Source organism: Coregonus lavaretus (assembly GCF_964263955.1).
Source record: "Coregonus lavaretus genome assembly, contig: HAP1_SCAFFOLD_381, whole genome shotgun sequence".
Taxonomy (NCBI): domain Eukaryota; kingdom Metazoa; phylum Chordata; class Actinopteri; order Salmoniformes; family Salmonidae; genus Coregonus; species Coregonus lavaretus.
Genome location: NW_028165309.1, coordinates 343611 through 364382, shown reverse-complemented (window position 1 = coordinate 364382; position 20772 = coordinate 343611). Strand labels below are relative to the sequence as shown.

Genomic DNA, 20772 nt, shown 5'->3' with positions numbered 1-20772 from the left:
CAATAATTTTCTCCAGTTTACATTTTAGTCATTTAGCAGACGCTCTTATCCAGAGTGACTTACAGTTAGTGAGTGCATACATTATTATATATATTTTTTTCATACTGGCCCCCCGTGGGAATCGAACCCACAACCCTGGCGTTGCAAACACCATGCTCTACCAACTGAGCTACAACCCTGCCGGCCATTCCCTCCCCTACCTTGGACAACGCTGGGCCAATTGTGCGCCGCCCCATGGGGATGGATGCCATATTCTATTTGTGTCTCGTCTCCCCTTCTCGTAGACCTTTTATATGGACAACATAGTTTTATTGATCTGTTTGTCAGCAGAGTAGGCTACTCTGTAATTTGTCATATTAAAAAAGATTCTGCTAATGTCTCCAGTCATATAAAGTGTAGTAGAATTGCATGAAATGTGTTTTTCCCATGCAAAGAAAGAAGAAACGTATCTGATATAGCCCAGGCCTCTACACTATATGTACTCAGCCATGCATTCAACAGTATTTTTTGCGAACAGTTATTGAGTTATATTATTCGGCTAAATTATGTCTATCCAATCTACTGATCACATTAGGAATAGTAGGCTATCTTACAGAAGTCTGTAAAGACGATGATGCATGGAATGCTTTATTATAAAAGCGCATTGTTATGGTGAAAATGTGTGTCCGGTAAATTTCTCAAATGTACGGTAAATTGAAATGCTGGATGCTGGCACATTTTCATAACGGAAACCCTGATACACACGTAGAGTAGTACAACACCAGCTCATTTCACTCTTTCTCATGGCTCCTCAAGAGAGTTATTATTATCATGCACGGATTGTTCTACAGCTGCACCATTTGAGAGCGTCTTGACTGGCTGCATCACCATATGGCCCAGTACATCACTGGAGCCGAGCTCCCTGCCATCCAGGACCTCTTTACCAGGCGCCGTCAGAGGAAGGCCCTAAAATGTGTCAACGACTCCAGCCACTCAAGTCATAGACTGTTCCCTCTGCTACCGCACGGCAATTGGCACCGATGCACCAAGTCTGGAACCAACAGGACCCTGAACAGCTTCGGCCCTCAAACCATAAGACTGCTAAATAGTTAGTCTGGGTAGCTATTTAACTCTCTGCATTGACCCTTTTTGCACTAACTGTTTTGACTCATTTTTTTTTTTTTTTTTTTTTATTTAACCTTTATTTAACCAGGTAAGCCAGTTGAGAACAGGTTCTCATTTACAACTGCGACCTGGCCAAGATAAAGCAAAGTAGTGCAATAAAAACAACACAGAGTTACATATGGGGTAAAAAAAACATAAAGTCAGAAATACAACAGAAAATATATATACAGTGTGTGCAAATGTAGCAAGTTATGGAGGTAAGGCAATAAATAGGCTATAGTGCAGAATAATTACAATAGTATTAACACTGGAATGCTAGATGTGCAAGAGATGATGTGCAAATAGAGATACTGGGGTGCAAAAGAGCAAAATAAATAACAATATAGGGATGAGGTAGTTGGGTGGGCTAATTTCAGATGGGCTGTGTACAGGTGCAGTGATCGGTAAGGTGCTCTGACAACTGATGCTTAAAGTTATTGAGGGAGATAAGAGTCTCCAGCTTCAGAGATTTTTGCAATTCGTTCCAGTCATTGGCAGCAGAGAACTGGAAGGAATGGCGGCCAAAGGAGGTGTTGGCTTTGGGAATGACCAGTGAGATATACCTGCTGGAGCGCAGACTACGGGTGGGTGCTGCTATGGTGACCAATGAGCTAAGATAAGGCGGGGATTTGCCTAGCAGTGATTTATAGATGGCCTGGAGCCAGTGGGTTTGACGACGAACATGTAGTGAGGACCAGCCAACAAGAGCGTACAGGTCACAGTGGTGGGTAGTGTATGGGGCTTTGGAGACAAAACGGATGGCACTGTGATAGACTACATCCAATTTGCTGAGTAGAGTGTTGGAGGCTATTTTGTAAATGACATCGCCGAAGTCAAGGATCGGTAGGATAGTCAGTTTTACGAGGGCATGTTTGGCAGCATGAGTGAAGGAGGCTTTGTTGCGAAATAGGAAGCCGATTCTAGATTTAACTTTGGATTGGAGATTCTTTATGTGAGTCTGGAAGTTGAGTTTACAGTCTAACCAGACACCTAGATATTTGTAGTTGTCCACATACTCTAGGTCAGACCCGTTGAGAGTGGTGATTCTAGTCGGGTGGGCGGGTGCTAGCAGCGTTCGATTGAAAAGCATGCATTTAGTTTTACTAGTGTTTAAGAGCAGTTGAAGGCTACTGAAGGATTGTTGTATGGCATTGAAGCTCGTTTGGAGGTTTGTTAACACAGTGTCCAATGAAGGGCCAGATGTATACAAAATGGTGTCGTCTGCGTAGAGGTGGATCTGAGAGTCACCAGCAGCAAGAGCGACATCATTGATATACACGGAGAAAAGTGTCGGCCCAAGAATTGAACCCTGTGGCACCCCCATAGAGACTGCCATAGGTCCAGACAACAGGCCCTCCGATTTGACACACTGAACTCTATCTGAGAAGTAGTTGGTGAACCAGGCGAGGCAGTCATTTGAGAAACCAAGGCTATTTAGTCTGCCAATAAGAATGCGGTGGTTGACAGAGTCGAAAGCCTTGGCCAGGTCGATGAAGACGGCTGCACAGTACTGTCTATTATCAATCGTGGTTATAATATCGTTTAGGACCTTGAGCGTGGCTGAAGTGCACCCGTGACCAGCTCGGAAACCGGATTGCATAGCGGAGAAGGTACGGTGGTATTCGAAATGGTCGATGATCTGTTTGTTAACTTGGCTTTCGAATACTTTCGAAAGGCAGGGCAGGATGGATATAGGTCTGTAGCAGTTTGGATCTAGAGTGTCACCCCCTTTGAAGAGGGGGATGACCGCGGCAGCTTTCCAATCTCTGGGGATCTCAGACGTTATGAAAGAGAGGTTGAACAGACTAGTAATAGGGGTTGCGACAATTTCGGCGGCTAGTTTTAGAAAGAAAGGGTCCAGATTGTCCAGCCAAGCTGATTTGTAGGGGTCCAGATTTTGCAGCGCTTTCAAAACATCAGCTGTCTGAATTTGTGTGAAGGAGAAGCGGGGGGGGCATGGGCAAGTTGCAGCAGAGGGTGCAGAGTTGGTGGCCGGGTTAGTGGTAGCCAGATGGAAAGCATGGCCAGCTGTAGCAAAATGCTTGTTGAAATTCTCGATTAATTGTAGATTTATCGGTGGTGATAGTGTTTCCTAGCCTCAGTGCAGTGGGCAGCTGGGAGGAAGTGCTCTTATTCTCCATGGACTTTACAGTGTCCCAAAACTTTTTGGAGTTAGTGCTACAGGATGCAAATTTCTGTTTGAAAAAGTTAGCCTTTGCTTTCCTGACTGCTTGTGTATATTGGTTCCTAACTTCCCTGAAAAGTTGCAGCCTCCAGTATTTATGCTGCAGTAGTTTATGTGTCGGGGGGCTGGGGTTAGTTGGTTATACCTGGAGTACTTCTCCTGTCTTATCCAGTGTCCTGTGTGAATTTAAGTATGCTCTCTCTAATTCTCTCGTTCTCTCTTTCTCTCTGAGAACCTGAGCCCTAGGACCATACGTCAGGACTACCGGGCATGATGACACCCTGCTGCCCCCAGTCCGCCTGGCCTTGCTGCTATTCCAGTTTCAACTGTTCTGCCTGCGGCTACGAAACCCCTACCTGTCCCAGACCTGCTGTTTTCAACTCTAAATGATCGGCTATGAAAAGCCAACTGAGAGACCTGAGCCCTAGGACCATACGTCGGGACTACCGGCCGTGGTGACTCCTTGCTATCCCCAGTCCGCCTGGCCTTGCTGCTATTCCAGTTTAAACTGTTCTGCCTGCGGTTATGGAACCCCTACCTGTCCCAGACCTGCTGTTTTAAACTCTAATGATCGGCTATGAAAAGCCAACTGAGATTTATTCCTGATTATTATTTGACCATGCTTGTCACTTATGAACATTTTTGAACATCTTGGCATGGTTCTGTTATAATCTCCACCCGGCACAGCCAGAAGAGGACTGGCCACCCCTCATAGCCTGGTTCCTCTCTAGGTTTCTTCCTAGGTTTTGCCTTTCTAGGGAGTTTTTCCTAGCCACCGTGCTTCTACACCTGCATTACTAGCTGTTTGGGGTTTTAGGCTGGGTTTCTGTACAGCACTTCGAGATATTAGCTGATGTAAGAAGGGCTATATAAAATAAAATTGATTGATTGATTGATATCGCGGGGGCTATTTGATGCTAATGCTGTACGCCACAGGATCACACATGCATCACACATGCTGCTGCTACTGTTTACTATCTGTCACTTTATTCCTAGTTATATGTATATATCTACCTCAATTACCTCGTCCCCTGCACATCCACTCTGTACTGCCCCTTGAATATAGATAGACAAGTTGTCGTTACTCAATGTGTATCTATTATTACTTTTATTATTACGTGTTTTACTTTTCTGTTATTTCTGTTTTCTTTCTCACTGCATTGTTGGGAAGGGCCCGAATGTGACAAATACAATTTGATTTGATTTGTTAGTACAATGTCCTCACAAACAGCACTCACTGTTGTTTACTGTAGGATTTAAAGCTTGACCTGTCTTCCCCAATATCTAAACAGCCTCGTTCTTACTAGTCTGAATGTCACATCCAAAGTTGTTTATTGCCCTCATCTCTGTAAAAAACTATTTTCCCAGGAATGAAGGAGGGATAAATTGTACATTTGGTGTCCTCGGAAAATGGCCCTGCCATCTTGCATAGTGTCACATTTGAAAAGAGCAAGCAAGCGCACCGGCAGATTTCCCCATTCTGTGCTGGGCTGATAAGCGATGACATACTTCCTCCATGTGGGTCATAGACTTGGAGCAACTCTATTGCCTTTTGTAATTACATCTGGTTCAGTGTTCTTCCCTCTCGCCTTCCTTCCAAATTGGAATTGAATTTGTGGTTGTGTGTATGTGTGTGTGGTGTGTATACACGCACACCCGTGTTCCTTTTAGTGAGCCTACTCCACTACCTCAAAGCATATTGATGCTTGGAGAAAAACCTTCCTCGATTTTTTGAGGAAAAATCTTTCTCAGATGAGGACAATCATGTCTGCAGAATTTTCACCCCGTTGACCCTAGTTGAGGTAAAGATTATATGTTTTTGCAATACTATAGTCTGACATCCTGCTCAGACCTTTTGTTCACGAGCGTCTTGCTAGCAGAACAGCTTGGAGAGTCCTCGGATTTTCCTGTTACACTGACAGAACACCAGTGGACCCGGATATTGATTCATATCTTTATGATGGGATGTATAAGCACAGTGTTTGTGATTGTAATAGAAAACCTCTTCAGAAACCTTTGAGTACGGAACAATCAAAACAGCCCAATAAAATAATACAAATAGCTTCCGGTTCAATTATTCATCCGATGATCAAGTAATGACGGTTATTGAATCATGAATCATTCAGCAACCACCTCAGATTTCTTGGCCCTGAAGGGTGAGACGCTAGATCTTCCCTGACATTTCAAACCTTCCCTAGCCCTACATTTGTCAATGCCTCATCAAACATTTGTCAATGTAAAACAATCTACTCCCTTCTATTCTATTTCAGGCCCCTTTAACAAAGGTATCATTGAGGGAGTAAAAAGTGAAAGTGATGATGGTGATGCAGTCAGCACTGTATCAGAAACTAAGTCATCGCCCATCGCTCCCCCTCTTTGAGATGAAACGCTCTCCCTTCTCCCTTCCTGCTAGGCTTGACCACTGGGCTGATGGAGACTGCCCACTGGACTCCATTCGTCCTCTCTGGGCATTCGGCTTCATCAGAATTACTATCATTAATTTGGCTAGCTTGGCTGAACTGATGATGATGATGATGATGATGATGATGATGATGATGATGAGGCCATGGATGGTTGGTTGGTTTGTTGATTGGTTGCGCGTTAGGTGGGAGATGAGTTCACCGCTGACCCTTATTGGAGTGGGCCAATGTCAACAACAGCAGTACCACTGCTTTCTTTGTTAGAGGCCAATGTAGAACCCTAATAAATTTGTTTAATCTTTTGCCTGATTCCGTTTTTCCAGGTTTCTGTTTTAAAAGTTTTTTTCCGGTTTTTAGAATTTTGATTTTGGTGTGTAGTTACCCTTTAATGCAAGTGTGCACCAGCAAGAAACCGTTGTTCGGTTAGCGACGTTTCTATAGTGCTCATGTGATTGCAGAGTTTGCAAAACAAATGTCCACTGGATTGATGCAAATAATCATATAATTCTGCCAGGTAGGCATAGACTACTTTGTAGTTAACATTTAATTGAGAATGGTTTTTGTGAAAGCCTTTCCATCTCTACCAGAAGAAGGTTATCATTAGCGTCATCGCTAACGGCTACACCAAGTGTAGACATGCGTGCTTACCGCACACGCACACAAACACAGACAAACACAGACGGGCATTCTGGTGGCGTTGTAGAAAAATACAAATCACTGATGATTTTTGTTCATGTCTTATGATTAACTTGTGAAAATAATGCATTTTCTAATTAGTTCCATACATTTAGTTGATTTCCTACTAATAAGTTCAAAACATTTTTGAATATTGTTGAATTCCGTTTTAATGTCTGGATTCCACGATTCCGTCCGCATTCTCCGAAACGCAGATTTTATAGTCTCCACTCCCTCTCTCCTTTGTTTCTAGTCAGATTGTTCAAGGTTTTGTACATGTGGCCTATTGTCGTCACATTGACCGCCTTTGGGCTGGGAAACACCCACACATTGGCTGTGACCAGTCTATGGCTGTGGCTGTGACATGGCAGCCTTTCTCTACCCCCTCGTGCCCTCTACTCCCACCAGTCCTACGACTAGCGACACCATTTTACTGGAACAGAGGATCCATCTCCAAGTCCCACTTGACTCTCTCTTTTTACCACTGCTTTTATCTCCCCCCCCCCCCCTCCTCTATTTTCCCTCACCTAGGCCTAAATAGGAATAATGGGCCGTAATCGCCCTGTGTGGAATAATGGACCCTTATCCCCCTGTGTGTGTGAATAGAGGGACTGCTCACTCATAGAGCCTTTCAGTCGGTCTACTGCAAAGAGACGGATCGCTCTCCCTTTGTCTACCTTTCGCTCTCTCTCCTCTCTCTCTCTTCCCCCGTCTCTCTCTCTGCCCTCCCTCCCTCCCTCCCTCCCTCCCTCACTGTGTATGCAGATTTGCTCTGTAGCCAACTCTATACAGGCCAGTCTTCTTGATCTGTGGGCCAGAACACAGGATGACAGTGATCTGCTGGCACAAAATAACTTCCCATTACGGACTTGGGCACAGTCCTGCCAGAGTCTTAGGGGGCTGCTGATGGACACTTCTGCCTGGGAGACTGCCTACCTCTCTCTCTCTCTCTCTTCCTCTCTCTCTCTCTCTCACACACACACACACACACACACACACAATATCTGCCAGAAATTGGCTACTTTTCTCCTCCCTAAACAATTGCAGGTTAACGTTCATTGTCAAGAATCTTGTCCTGGAGGCAGAATTGAGCGATTTTCCCCCTAGATATGCCAGCTGCAATGTCAAAATTGTCTATATTGTAAACATTCATGAAAACAAAAATGTGCTTTTTGGTCTTAATTTAAGGTTAGGGTTAGCTACATTTATTTATGGTATTGGTTTGCTGATAAAGCAGTAGCCAAGTCCCTGGGCAAATATCTTGCCTGTTCATCTTACAGTGCATGCACACGCACACACACACACACTTCCCCATGCACACACACACACACACTTCCCCATGCACGCACACACACACACTTCCCCATGCACGCACACACACACACTTCCCCATGCACGCACACACACACACTTCCCCATGCACGCATACACACACACTGATTCAGTGATGGATTGTCCCTTTCCATTTTAAACAGTTAGAATGCATGCTGCCCTGGGGACCCTTATGTGTGGAAGTGCTTTGAAGTGTCCACATTTAATTCATCTCTAAGATGAATGAGTGGGAGCCAGAGCAGTTGCCTGCAAGCAACCCGTCCGAGACACAAGTAGAAACAAATGTAGCAGCAAAGCCAGATAACCGTCTCTGTTGGGTTTTACTCCCAGCAGACCAGGGCAGATAACAATCCATTCCATCGATCAAGGCCTCAATTGTTCCAGATTAGGACAGAATGCTGATTAGGCTCTCCAGTGGTTGATTTTTTTATTATAAATTTCACATGGAGATGTGGGAAGCTAAAAAGGCTAGCTAGCTTCCTATGTTTTTAGCCAGGCTAAAACCAGCTAGCCAGGCTCAGGCCTCGAATTTCCCTGCGGCATTGACGGCGGCATCGATGTTAGAACTGTGCAGATTTACTTTTCGTCAGCCAACAAGATGAGTAAAGAACAGCAAAAGCACTAGCCTATGTCAATCTACTATCTCCCATATTACAAAATATGACCTATTCTATTGGTCAACTTGTCCTTCTGTGCGAGATATAAATATTCCAAACAAACTCTGGGACAGTTGTGGGACGCGATAGATCCCAAATCCCACTGTACATCAAAAAAAGTTTAAAAGCAATGATGCTGACGCAACAGATCAGAAAATTTAGCTTAAAATGTTGATAAACTATTAGGCTATTTCTTCACATTATAAGCGCAGCAATGCTCACATGGCAGTAGGCTATAAGTGCAAATGTTCCAAAATGCAATTAGCAGGAAAACACTGTTCTCAAAAGTGCACTGCAAATGTGAGCAGTTTCATATGAAAGAGATGAAAATATCCTTCAGAAATGTAGAAAGAGGGAAGTGCTAAAGATGCAACAACAAGCATTGGTTGTTAATATGACTAGGATTGTGCCTTTGGCTGCTGGACAACAAAAGAAAGTTCAGAACATGAGAGAAATACTGGTTTCATTGGCATATCAAGAAGTGTTATTAAAAGAATCACCTTAACATTCCTATGGTCGGAAGATGGTAAGACATGCCCCATAAAATGACAAAACAATTACGTTTATGGTTAAATAGTTTCAAAATGTTGACTGCCTCCGCTCAGATTGCAAAGTGGGTGATGTTGCAGTGCACAACAGGCACTGGCATTTCTCTCCTATCTGAACAAACAGTGTCGACAGAATCAAGCCTTTAGATATTAATAATGATCCTACATTTGTCAAACATGACTGCCGTTTAGCCTATATATACTGTATGTAATAAAAAGTTTCATTAAAGTTTGGCAAAATTTTCAGACGTATCCCACATGTCAGCATCGGTCAGGACATGACCAGTGTCGACAGAATCAAGCCTTTAGATATTAATAATGATCCTACATTTGTCAAACATGACTGCCGTTTAGCCTATATTACATTTTTACATTTTAGTCATTTAGCAGACGCTCTTATCCAGAGCAACTTACAGTTAGTGAATGCATTTTTTTTTTTTTATACTGGCCCCCCGTGGGAATCGAACCCACAACCCTGTCGTTGCAAACGCCATGCTCTATCAACTGAGCTACATCCCTGCCGGCCATTCCCTCCCCTACCCTGGACGACGCTGGGCCAATTGTGCGCCGCCCATGAGTCTCCCGGTCGCGGCCGGCGGCGACAGAGCCTGGATCTATATATACTGTATGTAATAAAAAGTTTCATTAAAGTTTGGCAAAATTTTCAGACGTATCCCTCATGTCAGCATCGGTCAGGACATGACCAGCTGTAACCAATATGCATTATTTACATAAGTATTCAGACTCTTTGCTATGAGACTCGAAATTGAGCTCAAGTGCATCCTGTTTCCATTGATCATCCTTGAGATGTTTCTACAACTTGATTGGAGTCCACCTGTGGTAAATTCAATTGATTGGACATGATTTGGAAAGGCACACACCTGTCTATATAAGGTCCCACAGCTGATAGTGCATGTCAGAGAAATAACCAAGCGATGAGGTCGAAGGAATTGTCAGTAGAGCTCAGAGACAGGATTGTGTCGAGGCACAGATCTGGGGAAGGGTACCACATAATTTTTTGCAGCATTGAAGGTCCCCAAGAACACAGTGGCCTCCATCATTCTTAAATGGAAGAAGTTTAAAACAACCAAACTGATCAATTGGAGGAGAAGGGCCTTGGTCAGGGAGGTGACCAAGAACCCGATGGTCACTGACAGAGCTCCTGAGTTCCTCTGTGGAGATGGGAGAACCTTCCAGAAGGACAACCATCACTGCAGCACTCCACCAATCACGCCTTTACAGTGGCTTGCGAAAGTATTCACCACACTTGGCATTTTTCCTATTTTGTTGCCTTAAAATAGATTTTTGGGGGGATTGTATCATTTGATTTACACAACATGCCTACCACTTTGAAGATGCAAAATAATTTTGTGTGTGTAACAAACAAGAAATAAGACAAAAAAACGGAACTTGAGCGTGCATTACTATTCACCCCCCCTCCCCCCAATACTTTGTAGAGACACCTTTTGCAGCAATTACAGCTGCAAGTCTCTTGGGGTATGTCTCTATAAGCTTGGCACATCTAGCCACTGGGATTTATTTTGTAGAATTTTCTGAAACAAGTTATTTTTTTCATTTCACTTCACCAATTAGGACTATTTTGTGTATGTCCATTACATGAAATCCAAATAAAATCCATTTAAATTACAGGTTGTGATGCAACAAAATAGGAAAAATGCCAAATGGGATGAATACTTTTGCAAGGCATTGTACACATGGATTTTGTGTTAGTAGAGTAGTGGCCTGAGGGCACACACTTAAGCCCTGTTTTTATTGGCACTTTAAAGTCAACCCAGGTTGGGCTGGCCTTGGTGGGCTAGCTTGAATTGCATTTCCACTGCCTCCAGGTAGCCAATATGTGACTGTGTGGTATGCATAGCTAATGTTGCTAGCTAGCAAGATGTTGAATAATTGAATTCACCCTCACCATGCTGTAACTAACGTTACTCCTGCCAGTGCCAGCCAGACTCAGAGCCATGTATTTAGCTTGCTAACATTAGCTAGCTAGGTAAACGGTTAGCGCCGTCACTAGCATAACAGGCTAGCTAGCCAGGTTAATTCCTACATTGCTTCCATGGCATTGGCTATTAGCTAACTAAGCAAACCAACCGATAGGTTTGATATGATGTAGCTAGCTAGCTTGTTTTAACTCTGATTTGCAAGCTTACGTTAGGTAGCTACTTAGCATTGGAGGGCTGACTGTTCTCATAAAAGTTTGTGTGGTGCAAAAATAAATCAAGGATCCAGCTATCGTGGTAATTCGTGTCATTTCTGACTACAGAGGTACTGCTTTTCCATGTGCTAGCTAACAGCAACAAGCCCAGACGAGCTAGCTAAACGTTGTCAACATCCAGCAGTGATCAGCTGGTGGTTGCATAATAACGGCGTCACCAGCTCAAATTCTAATCGACCTGGCACCAGTTGTGAAACTGGGCTGCGCTGGCCCGGGTTTCCATCGACCCAGCTCAAATTTGAGAATGATATTCGAATTTGGCCCTAATTTTAAGTGCCAGTGGAAACGGGGCTTTTAATGTGTTGTGAAATCTGTTGTGTAATGTAATGTTTTTAATTGTATTTAACTGCCTTAATTTTGCTGGACCCCAGGAAGAGTAGCTGCTGCCTTGGCAGGAACTAATGGGGATCCATAATAAATACAAATAGTGAAATCCATGAGCGATTTCCTTCCTCTCCGGCAACTGAGTTAGGAAGGACGCCTGTATCTTTGTAGTGACTGGGTGTGTTGATGCACCATCCAAAGTGTAATTATTAACTTCACCATGATATTTAATGTCTGATTTTTACCCATCTATCAATAGGTGCCCCTCTTTGCGAGGCACTGGAAAACCTCCCTGGTCTTTGTGGTTGAATCGGTGTTTGCAAAGGGGTTGAATACTAACTGACTCAAGACATTTCAGCTTTTCACTCTTCATTATTTAGTAACATTTTTGAAAAACACAATTCAATTTTGACATTATGGAGTATTGTGTGTAGGCCAGTGACACAAAATCAAAATGTAATCCATTTTAAATTCAGGCTGTAACACAACAAAATGTGGAAAAAGTCAAGGGGTGTGAACACTTTCTGAAGGCACTGTACATGGAACACAGTTACTCTCCCTCTCCTGGAGACGGCTCACCACAGGCACGCATGGACGCACGCACACAAACACACACACAACTCCGTCCGTGTCCTCCTCGTTTCTCTACCTAGAGGAAAATAATGATGTGGCCAACAGCAATTACCACAGAAACACGATGAGTTTGGGTCTACACCACCCTCTATGTACGTCTACCACCCTAATAGACAGACACACACTGCCCTGTGTCCTTGGTGCGCTGGCCCATAGTTAGTTTACGGTCCTATGTCATGCTGCCAATCCAGCCTGCCCGTTCAGGTAAAGAGAAATCATGCTGCTTTTAAAAGGCTAGCCAATCCAATTCCATTCAAAAAGCTTTATTGTCCATCATCTAATGTACATAATAAGACAGAAATCTGCCCTCTGGTTCTTCTAGTTTCTGGCTGGAGGCTGGAGCATAGAAGTAGACTTTCACCACCCACCCATTGACTTTAATTGGGGATAACCTGTTCTAGGAGTTCTATTTCTATGGGCTGGAGGCCCCAGAGACTCAGGGTGTGTCTGGAATGACACCCTATTCCCTGTGTGTATGTACTGACATGTATGTCTAACTGATGGATACGCACACACACGTTATTATTCTTTAATTGTGTAGTTTCTCTTGTGTGTGTGTGTGTGTGTAAATTTGTGTCTTTAGTTGTATTTTTTGTTATGTGTCGGACCCCAGGAAGACTAGCTGTCACCATTGGGGATCCTAATAATTTTTTGAATATATATTAGTGCCTTGGGGCCTGGTCAAAACGAATGCACTAGCCTACATAGTGAATAGGCTGCTATTTCAGATGCAGCCTCAGTCAGGTTCGGTCAGGTTCTTTAATGAGGAAGCCTCTGCTAACTGCTTAGCTGCCGTGTGTCTGCCTCTCTCCACGCTGACCAGAGGAGACGTGCAGGGCGTCTCTTACACTTCCATCTCATCGACTCAGAGCTCCGTAGAAAAACTCTGAAGGCACCCAAAGACAAACAAACCTGAACAGCCCGATCGATAAGAGAGGATGTGAGCATTACCGGTCAGCCACAGCCTCCGTTGATTAAGATTCTCACGGGTGTGTGGGGTGGGGTGGGGTGGGGAGGGGTGGTCTCTATATTTTTTTCATATTGAGGCCACCAGTTGCCCACAAAGGTTAATTTTTTAAGCAGACACTTTTTTCAACAAGAACATTTTAATCAGATATCAGCCCATTCTCTAACCCAGGGGTTCCCAAACTCACTCAGGCTCCCCTTCCAGCATTGGGGAACATCCTGCACCCCCCTCTTCTCTTTCTATGGGCACAAGCACTGTTCATGACACAAACTGTTCACACCACTCTTGTTGGCGGAGAGAATTTCCTGCAATTCTACACATTTTGTCATGGGGTGCAGTGAACATTTTGCAGTTTTAATTTATGTACGTTTTGCTATGTCTAATGTGTATTCATGTGATATTTGATTGACTCAAACATTACAACAAAATCTATGGGCTAAAAAACCTAGCAAAAAAAGTTAGTTCACATGGGGCTAGTTGATCTGGATAAGTTATAAATAGCTCTCTAAGGCATGGATTTCCCAAACTCGGTCCTGGGGCCCCCCTGGGTGCACGTTTTGCTTTTTTCCCTAGCACTAAACTGATTAAAATAATCAAAGCGTGATGATGAGTTGGTTATTTGAATCAGCTGTGTAGTGCTAGGGCAAAAACCAAAACGTGCACCCAGGTGGGCCCCAGGACCGAGTTTGGGAAACCCTGCTCGAAGGTATGCAACGACTGACATGACAAGAGGCAAACTGATGATTCACGACTCATTTTCCAAATTGCACCTTGTGCATTCTACTATAACAACTTTGAAGAGTAAGTTGAAAGCCGGACTGATAAATAAACTGCCAACACAGTTTGGGAACCACTGCTCTAACCCACTGACTGTGACATTGTCTACTGTAGCCTATTATGTCCACATCTCTTCTGAATGCAGCTTGTAGCATGTTCTCTGTTCCTGTGTGGCTCGTCCTGCCACAGGCAGCTTGTAGTAATCCATGCTTTGTATGTGAGTGTCATCTCGCCACTCCCACTCTCTCCCGGCGCATTTTTGCTTTTGTTCTCATCTGTCCTCCCGCCCGCCCGCCTGCCTGACTCACAATGATGATCTTGACAAAGCCGGAAAAGGTAAAGGTTCGCCAGCAAATTGCCTCAAAGCAATCAGCTCTGTCTGTGTCTGTGCTAACACACAGTGTGCTCTCTCTGTCTCTCTCTCTCTCTGTCACTCTCTCTGTGTGTCTCCTTCTCTCTCTCCTCCTTCGCTCTGTTTTCCCATGAGACTTGTGTCAGAGGGTCCGCCTGCTTTGAAGTTGCACATCTAACGGGGGGCTCTGAGAGGGGCCTGGGACATCAAAGTCGCCCTGGTCCGCGTGGCAGTGACATTTTGGCGGCAGCGTGACCCAGTGGGGTGTAGCAGGGATGGGGCGATGGGGTTCAGCTCTCCTTTAAGACTCCTGGCTGCTCCAGGGCTGTGCGGTGTTTGCCTCTGTTCTACACGGGATTGGCTTTCAATACATGAAACAGGTTCCCCCTCGGCCAACAATAGTCACCACAGTGCTCTGGAGTTCATTCAATCTAATAAAACAACAAGACCTTCTGTTGACACACACAAGTGCGCCAAACACACACACACACACACGTAGTCGCGGATGCCTGTACACATGCACAGGCGCGCACACACACACACAGTGTGTGAGAGGAGAACCAGGGGTGCCCCTGTCACCTGGCCATTCCTGTCAAGTTTGGCGTGACCATGACGGCTCTCTCAGAGTTCATCATAACACGAGTTGTGCTGCCCTGCCTACTGTAATACACTGTAACAAACTCAATACCAAAGCATGTAATCCAGACAGGTTCAGTAGCTGAATGGACCTCTTTATATTCTCCCCGTTTGTGTAGCTGTTTTGTGGGAGTGTAGGCCTAAACAGTGTCACAAACAGGTGTTAATGTGTCAGCCCACAGGATACTAGATGTCAGGGTGTCATGATCTCCCCAACAGCTGTCCTCCGGTCTTCATCTGGGGCTGGTATGATAAACAGCTGTCCTCCGGTCTTCATCTGGGGCTGGTATGATAAACAGCTGTCCTCCGGTCTTCATCTGGGGCTGGTATGATAAACAGCTGTCCTCCGGTCTTCATCTGGGGCTGGTATGATAAACAGCTGTCCTCCGGTCTTCATCTGGGGCTGGTATGATAAACAGCTGTCCTCCGGTCTTCATCTGGGGCTGGTATGATAAACAGCTGTCCTCCGGTCTTCATCTGGGGCTGGTATGATAAACAGCTGTCCTCCGGTCTTCATCTAGGGCTGGTATGATAAACAGCTGTCCTCCGGTCTCCATCTGGGGCTGGTATGATAAACAGCTGTCCTCCAGTCTCCATCTGGGGCTGGTATGATAAACAGCTGAAACCAGGCCTGGTCAGAAGAGGCTTGGCCCTGGATATTGTGTGAATCCAAGGATAAACAAAGAGAAAGGGCAGAAGATGAGGACAGACCATGGCTGGTTTCTATCGCAAATGATAGGGGATGAACAAGGGGAGATCCCCATGCATTGGCTCACCCACATTCAGTCTTTGGTGACCATGTAATCTTGTATGTGTGTGTTTATGTGTTTATGGCCTCCGGTAGCTCAGTTGGTAGAGCATGGCGCTTGCAACACCAGGGTTGTGGTTCGATTCCCACGGGGGGGGGGGGGGGGGGGCAAGTATGAAAAATGTATGCACTCACTAACTGTAAGTCGTTCTGGATAAGAGCGTCTGCTAAATGTCTAAAATGTCAAATGTATTCCCCAGGTGGAGATCGAGAAGCTTGACTACCACCACTACCTGCCTCTGTTCTTTGACGGGCTGTGTGAGACGGTGCACCCCTACGAGTTCTTGGCCCGCCAGGGGGTCCACGACATGCTAGAGCACGGGGGCTCCAAGATCCTGCCAGTCATCCCCCAACTCATCATCCCCATCAAGAGTGAGTAGCCAAACATTATAGAAACATCACAAAAACACTGCCACAACACAACGATCAATGTAACCGCAACACTCTCCTCATCCCTATAAAGAGTGAGGGCCCAAATGTTACAGAAACATCACAGGAACAGTGTAACAATGTTATCAGAACACAAACGCAACACACTCACAACAAATCTAGACCAAATCTCCTATAACAAGATTATGAAGAGATTATTTTCTAACGTGTGGCCAGTAGTGGTTAACCAATCGCCGTAAACCACAAGCCAGAAAAGTTTGCCTTGACAATGGACAAATCCTCAATGTACTATTCAAATCAAATTGTATTAGTCACATGCTTTGTAAACAACAGGTGTGGACTAGCAGTGGAATGCTTACTTACGGACCCTTCCCAACAATGCAGAGAGAAAGAAAACAGAGAAATAATAGAAAAGTGTAACACGTTATAATAAAAGTAATAATAGATACACAATGATTAACAATAACTTGTCTATATACAAGGGGTACCCTACAACTCATCCAGAACGCTGCAGCCCGTCTGGTGTTCAACCTTCCCAAGTTCTCTCACGTCACCCCGCTCCTCCGCACACTCCACTGGCTTCCAGTTGAAGCTCGCATCTGCTACAAGACCATGGTGGTTGTCCACAAAAAATAAAAATAAAAAAGTATATATATATAACTAGGAATAAAGTGACAGATAGTAAACAGTAGCAGCAGCATGTGTGATGAGTCAAAGGAGTTAGTGCAAATAGGGTCAATGCAGATAGTTAATTAATTAACCAATAGCTACCCGGACTAACTATTTAACAGTCTTATGGGGGGCGGCGCACAATTGGCCCAGCGTCGTCCAGGGTAGGGGAGGGAATGGCCGGCAGGGATGTAGCTCAGTTGGTAGAGCATGGCATTTGCAATGCCAGGGTTGTGGGTTCGATTCCAGTATAAAAAAAAAACATGTATGCACTCTGGATAAGAGCGTCTGCTAAATGACAAAACAAAATAATAATAATTAAATAAATAAATAAACAAAAAAAAACAAAAAAAAATGGCTTGGTGATAGAAGCTGTTCAGGGTCCTGTTGGTTCACTCCATAGTGCCTTCAGACTTTGATACCAATGTAGGGTGAAAGGGGCCCACAAAACTGTGAACTGCTATAAATAAATGGTATAGAAAAGTCTTTTGTATTTTTAAAATTAAAGCTTTCGAAAGTATCTTGTTACAAAATACATTGGAGTGTAGTTCCGCCCAATGTAATATAACATACAAAACTTCTCAGAAGTAATTAAAATACGTATTTGAAAAACATGTAACAGAAATACTGCCCATCTCTGGCCAGGACCGCATCTTACATTCATAAACCATGTCGCGGGCCGTTCTAAAACTACTCGCACGTCGATAACCACTTGTTTACACTCAGTCATGTTACCTCATGTTGTCATCAGAAGATATTTTTAAAGAGACAGTGTATCATTTTCAATGTAATGCATCTCAATAGAAAAATAGTGCTTTTACACAATGTAGAATCCTAATATTCCACAAATTACTTTGTCATTTCAATGACAGGTATTCGTATCAACATTTTTAGTTTTTTATAATAAACCAATGTCTTTACACTGTTACATATTATGGCACAACATGTGAAGCAAAAATTCATATAGGCCCAAAATAGTCTGTATCTGTCACGAACGTCGAAGGATGAGGACCAAGGCGCAGCGTGATGAGCGAACATACTTTACTTTATTAAGTATCACACGATAAACAAAACAATAAACGATAACGTGACGTCCTAGGTCTAAACACAACCAACACGGAACAAGATCCCACAACTACTGTGGGAAACAGCCTGTCTAAATGTGGTTCCCAATCAGAGACAACCAGCCACAGCTGACACTCGTTGCCTCTGATTGAGAACCACACTGGCCAACATAGAAATAGAACAACTAGAATCTACAACATAGAACATAAACACATAGAATCTACACACCCTGGCTCAACATATAGAGTCCCCAGAACCAGGGTGTGACAGTACCCCCCCCCCAAAGGCGCGGACTGCGATCGCGCCTAAACATAAACCAAACAGGGGAGGGCTGGGTGGGCATTCCTCCTCGGAGGCGGTTCCGGCTCCGGGCTTGACCACCACCCTCCAACAATCCCCCCGTAGCGCCCCTGGTCCGGTCTGGCCCCGCTGGCTGGAGCTGGACTGGACATCGTAGGAGCGGATTGCTTAGGCTCCGGTGTGGAGCAGCTGACCGGTACCTGACCAGGCACCGGTGACCCAGGCACGGGTTGTGCCGGACTGACGACGCGCACCCCTGGCTTGGTGCGTGGAGCAGCAACGGGCCGGACCGGGTTGACGACGTGCACCCCTGGCTTGGTGCGTGGAGCAGGAACGGGCCGGACCGGGCTGACGATGCGCACCCCTGGCTTGGTGCATGGAGCAGCAACGGGCCGGACCGGGCTGACGATGCGCACCCCTGGCTTGGTGCGTGGAGCAGGATCGGGCCGTATCGGGCTGACGACTCGCACCCGTGGCTTAGTGCGAGTGGCAGGAACAGGCCGTACCGGGCTGACGACTCGCACCCCTGGCTTAGTGCGAGTGGCAGGAACAGGCCGGGCCGGGCTGGCGACGCGCACCGTAGGCTTGGTGCGAGGGGCAGGAACAGGCCGGGCCGGGTTGGCGATGCACACCATTAGCTTGGTGCGGGGAGCAGGAACAGGCCGGGCCGGGCTGGCGACGCGCACCGTAGGCTTGGTGCGAGGAGCAGGAACAGGCCGGGCCGGGCTGGCGATGCGCACCATTAGCTTGGTGCGGGGAGCAGGAACAGGCCGGGCCGGGCTGGCGACGCGCACCGTAGGCTTGGTGCGAGGAGCAGGAACAGGCCGGGCCGGGCTGGCGACGCGCACCGTAGGCTTGGTGCGAGGGGCAGGAACGGGCCGTACCGGGCTGGCGACGCGCAACATTAGCTTGGTGCGGGGAGCAGGAAAAGGCCGGGCCGGGCTGGCGACGCGCACCGTAGACTTGGTGCGAGGAGCAGGAACAGGCCGGGCCGGGCTGGCGACGCGCACCGTAGGCTTGGTGCGAGGGGCAGGAACAGGCCGGGCCGGGCTGGCGACGCGCACCATCAACTTAGTGCGGGGAGCAGGAACTGGCCGGACCGGACTGGTGACACACACCACTTGCTTGGTGTGAGGAGCGGGACTGGGTTTCTTCATAACCCTCCGCTCCCTCAGCTGCCTACACAGTTCCTCTCGCCGTGCCTCTACTTTCTCCTTCTCCCTTATCGCCTCCAGTAGCTCCTCCCTCTGAACCACTAACTCCTGCTCCCTCTGGACCAATAGCCCCCTTAACCTGGTGGCCTCCTCACCTAACCTCCCAATACGCCCTGTAGCTGCCTCCTGCTGGCCCGTCGCCCATGCCGTGTGCCCCCCCCTAAAAATATTTTGGGGTTGCCTCTCGTCCGTCCGCCGACAACACTGTTGACGCCGTTGCTCCTCTCCTGCCTGGGTCTCCCCCTTCATAGCCCTCCGGCAACGGACGGCCTCCTCCTCCGTAATCTGCCCCCAACCGAGGAGGACATCTCCTAATGTTACCGCCTGCGTGTGCTCCTGGACACGCTGCTTGGTCCTGGTGTGGTGGGATCTTCTGTCACGAACGTCGAAGGATGAGGACCAAGGCGCAGCGTGATGAGCGAACATACTTTACTTTATTAAGTATCACACGATAAACAAAACAATAAACGATAACGTGACGTCCTAGGTCTAAACACAACCAACACGGAACAAGATCCCACAACTACTGTGGGAAAACAGCCTGTCTAAATGTGGTTCCCAATCAGAGACAACCAGCCACAGCTGACACTCGTTGCCTCTGATTGAGAACCACACTGGCCAACATAGAAATAGAACAACTAGAATCTACAACATAGAACATAAACACATAGAATCTACACACCCTGGCTCAACATATAGAGTCCCCAGAACCAGGGTGTGACAGTATCTCAATCATTTTAACAAATCTTATTTTCTGGTGCTCCTAAATTGAATGTGCTGCTCCTAACTTTTTTAAGTTGAGAGCACCAGTGCTGGGGGCTAGCAATAGACAAAAAAATAGATGAAACGATTGCACACACAGGCTTTTTAGGTGTTCTACATAGAGAGGAAGATATAGGCTACTGTAGGAGTACCCAACACACACACACACAGGGTGGGAAATTAACACCAGCCACCAGCCAAATGCTGGTAGATATAATAATAATATAATATGCCATTTAGCAGACGCTTTTATCCAAAGCGTGCATATATTTTTTGTGTATGGGTGGTCCCGGGGATCGAACCCACTACCTTGGCGTTACAAGCGCCGTGCTCTAACCAGCTGAGCTACAGAGGACTACATTGTAGATTTTGGTATTGGCTGGTAGAATGTCTATTTTTACCAGCCACATTGACGGGTGGTCACACAGAGCATTTGGGAGCATGTAAAAAAAATATATATATATATATATATATATATATATATATATATATATATATATATATATATATATATATATATTTGAGTGTGTGTTTCAGCTCTGGAAGAGAGAATCTCAACTCTACATTGGTGAAAGTGCAGGGTGTAGGGGTACAGTCTTTTCTGGGATTTATATTCATTATTCATTCTTTTGGGGGGGGGGGGGGAATGTAGCTGTTAAGAGCATTGTGCCAGTAACCGAAAG

The 20772-nt window shown here is 45.7% G+C and overlaps 1 protein-coding gene across 1 annotated transcript in view; it reads left to right on the top strand.

Annotated features, from left to right (window-relative positions):
• The window catches only part of LOC311116000 (parkin coregulated gene protein), a gene marked incomplete at both ends in the record, with an annotated part of 236672 nt that overhangs the window by 84941 nt on the left and 130959 nt on the right, over positions 1-20772 (top strand). Inside the window, one exon of the mRNA XM_084191132.1 lies at positions 15890-16061. Within this exon, the coding sequence (XP_084047258.1) occupies positions 15890-16061 (172 nt within the window). The remainder of the gene's footprint in view (positions 1-15889; positions 16062-20772) is intronic.